Genomic DNA, 4,732 nt, shown 5'->3' on the forward strand with positions numbered 1-4,732 from the left:
TTTGAACACAATAAAAAGAATACAGCACTCAGAAAAACAGCATGCAACATGATTACCTTGTCACAGGGTTTCTTAAAGATAGATCTGTAATTAAAGTGTGAAAGTTTACCTCCATTGCTGTTATTTCTCTTCTAACCCACCACAGTCGGGTATGTGAGATTTATAAGATGAGCTCTGTTTAAGAGAGTATCAGAGATGGGAGGGTGAAAAGGGGAGGGCAGATTCCATATTATAAATACACAGGGGCTTTCAGTCTTGGAGCAGTGCACTGTTTGGGTTGCAGAGCTGACAGAGATCCTCCACACCTTCACTGAAGACTTTCAGGATATCCAGGTAGGAAGAGAGACACCGCTCTGAATAATTTCTATTGAAGATTTTACATTCTGCACATGTATATCACACATCCTTTTATACAGGTAGGAATGCAAGAAGGTTTTTAGGTATGCAAAAAACAATGATTTAGATGCCATAGAATTCATAATAATGAAGTGTGTGTGTGTTTTACTGTCTCTCTCTTAGATAATTACAGGAGGATTTAAAATGATGCTAATCATTTTAAAAATGTAAAAATATTACCCATCAGTCATTTTTAGTAGTCATGTATAGTGGATTATGCTCTGAACAACACATTCATGTACAATCCTGCAGAAACATTGGCCAAAATTTAAAAGCTTTAATGGTCTTATCAACAAATCATTGGTCAGAAAATGAGCAAGAATTAAACAAATGCACATCCCTAATACCTCGTGTCAATTCTTCTTTATTTTTGGACACTAAACTCAACAGTGCTCAAGAAGGACAGAGTAGGCTGTATTTCCTGAGGAGGCTCCGGTCCTTCAACATCTGCAACACCATACTGCGGATGTTCTATGAGTCTGTGGTGTCAAGTGTCATTTTCTATGCAGCGGTCTGTTGGGGAAGTAACATGAAGATGGCAGAGAGAAATAAACTGGACAAACTAATCAGGAGGGCTGGCTCTGTACTTGGCATGGAGCTGGACCCAGTTCACGTTGTTGTTGAGAAAAGAATGCTGCCAAAACTCCATTCAGTCCTGGACAACCCTTCTCATCCACTACATAGTGTGCTGGTTGATCAGAAGTGCACATTCATCCAGAGACTAAGTGTAGCACTGAGCACTTTAGGAGATCTTTCATCCCTATGGCGATAAAACTGTACAATTCCTCCCTTTAAATGTTGGGACATTTTCTTTTTCATGAGCAATAGTGCTTTAGTAATTGTAGGCCTTTTCATGCACATTACAATTTCACCATTTTTTCCTATCATGTACATACAACTGTACCATTATCACAAATTACATTCCTTGTGTGCAATATTACAGCTATACACTAGTATTTGTGTAGTATTTGTACAGTATTTGTATTCATTTATTCTTTTTTTACGGTTCATAAACAGTGTATATATTTCTTTCTTTTTCTCTTATATTTTTATTTTTCATTAGAGCAACTTTAACATGGCAAAGGAATTTCCCCCTGGGATTAATAAAGTTCTTTGAATCTTGAAGTTTACCCACAGGGCTTAAACATATAAAGACATGATTGGGGAAATGCTATGCTATGTCACTTTATCTATTTGATTCATTTTTACAAATTTCCTGAACATTGATTTGTTGTTAAGGCCTTTAATAGAGTGTTTAGGTTTGAGATGAATCTCAACACAATCACAATCTAACATGTCTGGTGTTGAACTGTCAAACTTTTTTCTGAGTTCAGTTAGTTTTATCAGATGTAAACACTCCACCTGTACTCGTGTGTCTATCAAATAACTAAACCCACCAAAAGTCAGGGCTCTTAGCTGTTGTATCTGTGTATCATGGTTCAGTTTATTTATTATGGTTTGCACTGTAAGTTTTCTCCTAACACCCAAAATGGCAGTCATGGTGATCCCTTTATAAATTTATTTTCACTTTATTTTTAATAGGAACAAGGAAGTAATGGATTCCCAAATTGCAAAGAAAAATCAAAGCCTCACAACAGCTGAGGAGATGAGGAACCAAACCAAGCTTGTGATGCAGCCGTATGCTAACTGGGAGGAGTATCTGACTCCTGCTCCACTCTCCATAGCCATCCTGGGAGAGCTGGTCTTCATCTCCTCCAAAACTGATTTCTCCTTCAACAAGAACCCACCTAAAGGTGGCTACAAGTTCATCAGATACCCAGATTCATTTCGTGCCTGCCTCATGCAGGTGTGTAACTCAGGCTGGTGGGCTTTCAATGAGGCCCATAAGAACATGGATCAGATTAGACTCCACATCATGGCAGTTCCAGATTACATGAAGATGGCTGTGAAGATCCTGTTCCAAGGCAATGATGAGGTTGTTGAAGCCTACCTCCCTGACTTGCTGGAGAACATCCATGTCATTGCAGATGATTGTCTTGAGCTGGCTATTTCAACAGAAAAGAAGTTCATTGATTACCATTACAACATTATCATGGAACTGCTGGAAGCATGTGTAAATGCTGAGCACTTTTATGGAGAGGAGCTGGATGCTATCAAGAAGAAACTGGATGAGGCCAAGCTGAGGAAACGGTCATCAGAGAATGCCAGGTTCCGCATAGAGCAGAGCTGTGCTCAACTGGACAAGACCAGAGACATGTATGGGAAGAGTGTGGAGAACATGGAGAAGAACCAAAAGGAGCTGACTGAAATCCTGATCACCATGAGGAACTGTGAGGTCAAAGAGAGAGATTTTAACACCACTATACAAATGCTGGTTAAGGGTATGGATGCCATGGGGAGAGTGAAGGAGCAGTGGGAGAAGATGGTGTGCTTCTTTCAGATGGTGTCCAACATTGTGGAAATCAGTCTGACCAGAACCCTTAAAGATTTTGTCTCTACATTTGAGAAGACACAGAAACTTTCCTACAATGCAAAGCTCTTCTCCAAAGATCTCTACAATCAAGCCTGTCAAGCCTCTAACATCGCCAGCCTTGTCAACATGATCTCTACAACCTACACTGAGGTGTCCACCAAGCACCTCATGGATCGTGTCAGCTCTCTGGGAAAACTGATGGCCATGGACAAGGAAAAGCCAGAGTTTCAGTCAGAGGTGGAGCAGTTACGGAACTCCTGTGATGGGGCTCAGAGAGCCATCTTAGCTCTTGTCCTCAAGAACAAGAAAGAGTTTGAAGGGAAGAGTGATGCAAGACTGGAGAAGATCGATAAAGAGTTGCTCGCCATTCTCCCTGCTGCTTCTCCAGAAGAGATGAAGAGCATTCAAGCAGCTGTTAAAAGTGGATTCACAGAGGAAGAGGAAGCAGCTTATGTCTGAGTGAATGAACAAAGATTCTCTACAATTATATCCAATAAAGCACCTAAAATATAAAACAAGTGCATTATAGTGTAATTAACTGTTACTACTCAGGCTTCTTATTTTACGTAATCATACAGTGCTAATTTCTTGATAGATAGATAGATAGATAGATAGATAGATAGATAGATAGATAGATAGATAGATAGATAGATAGCTCTTCAAATTATTTTCAGATACAATAATATAATGTATTACTTTTTCATTAGCTTTGCAGTAAACAAAAAAGAAAGATTTCCTACTTATATGTATTACTCAGTGTTCAGTACTTTCTTATATGGTAAGTGTGTTATAATATACAGTAGACCTGACACCAAGAGTCATTTACTTCACCTCCATCTTCCTGATGTGTAAAGAGTATGGTCATGTCGATGTGAAATTAGTCCTCCATCAAAGTACCAACCCAAGTGTCCTAGAAAAACCCACTGGAAGATTCTGCCAAGAAAAAAGTTTTCTCTAATCCTGTGTTGTTTCTCTGTTTTTTGATATCTGGATGTTCACACACTGACCATGTTTGTACATCATCTGACCTTTACCTGTTTTTTGACCATAACTTTACCACAATTAAAGCTTTCTGCAATTAAATCCCATTCTGTCTTCTTTTGACACTGCAGATTTCCCCTTGCAGATTAATCAAGTACTCCACTAGTACTACTTAGTTGAAACACTTGTACAGTTACTGTACAAGTCATGTGTTAGGTGCAACACCTGAAGCTATCACCATGGCAACATTTACCTGAATGTACAAGGGTTGAGGAAGGTTGATATTTGCTGCTACTCTCTTCTGCTACATCAAACAAATAAACAAACCTAGAAACCTATCATGGGGGGGGGATTGGGGGGGTGCACACAGCAGGCCAGATTTTTTATACTGTTTGTCTGTTTGTTGTAGTCACATTGGCTTACACTTTTACATTACACTGTCACTACAGTAATAGAGTAAGTGTGTGTCTGTGTGTTGTTCAAAAAACAGGATCCTTGCAGTGACCTTCCCTACAGCGCCCTCTGCTGTTGCCTTATGTTAATAATAGATTAGTACAATAAAGATGTGATGAATTTAAACTTTCTTAAACACATGATTAAAAATCATGTTTGCATTAATTTGTGTGTGTTTGCAGATAATTAGCTAATAAAGCATGAGATTCAGTTTTCATGGTTTTGAAGCTACAAATAGCTCCATTAATATTGAAATGTAAACTGCAGTATATTATACACATCACCAGTCTCTCAGATACATGAACAATGATTCGTATGTCACTGGGAATTGTGGTGAGTGTGACACAAAGTCTATTTTGGTGAATTTATGAACTGTTCACTGATGGAGATTGCAAAACTGTTCATGGCAATTGTAGTCCTGAAAATGTAAGACATACAACATTCTAAATGTTTTCCTGTGATATAGGA

At 38.7% G+C, this 4,732-nt stretch overlaps 1 protein-coding gene across 1 annotated transcript; it reads left to right on the top strand.

The window, feature by feature from the left end:
* Nucleotides 1-1,951: 1,951 nt before the first annotated feature.
* LOC131362940 (uncharacterized) lies at nucleotides 1,952-3,289 on the top strand. Its single transcript, XM_058405297.1, has one exon. It carries the CDS (start codon nucleotides 1,952-1,954, stop codon nucleotides 3,287-3,289), a length of 1,338 nt encoding a protein of 445 aa, XP_058261280.1.
* The last annotated feature ends 1,443 nt before the right edge of the window (nucleotides 3,290-4,732 follow it).

Source organism: Hemibagrus wyckioides, linkage group LG12 (assembly GCF_019097595.1).
Source record: "Hemibagrus wyckioides isolate EC202008001 linkage group LG12, SWU_Hwy_1.0, whole genome shotgun sequence".
Taxonomy (NCBI): domain Eukaryota; kingdom Metazoa; phylum Chordata; class Actinopteri; order Siluriformes; family Bagridae; genus Hemibagrus; species Hemibagrus wyckioides.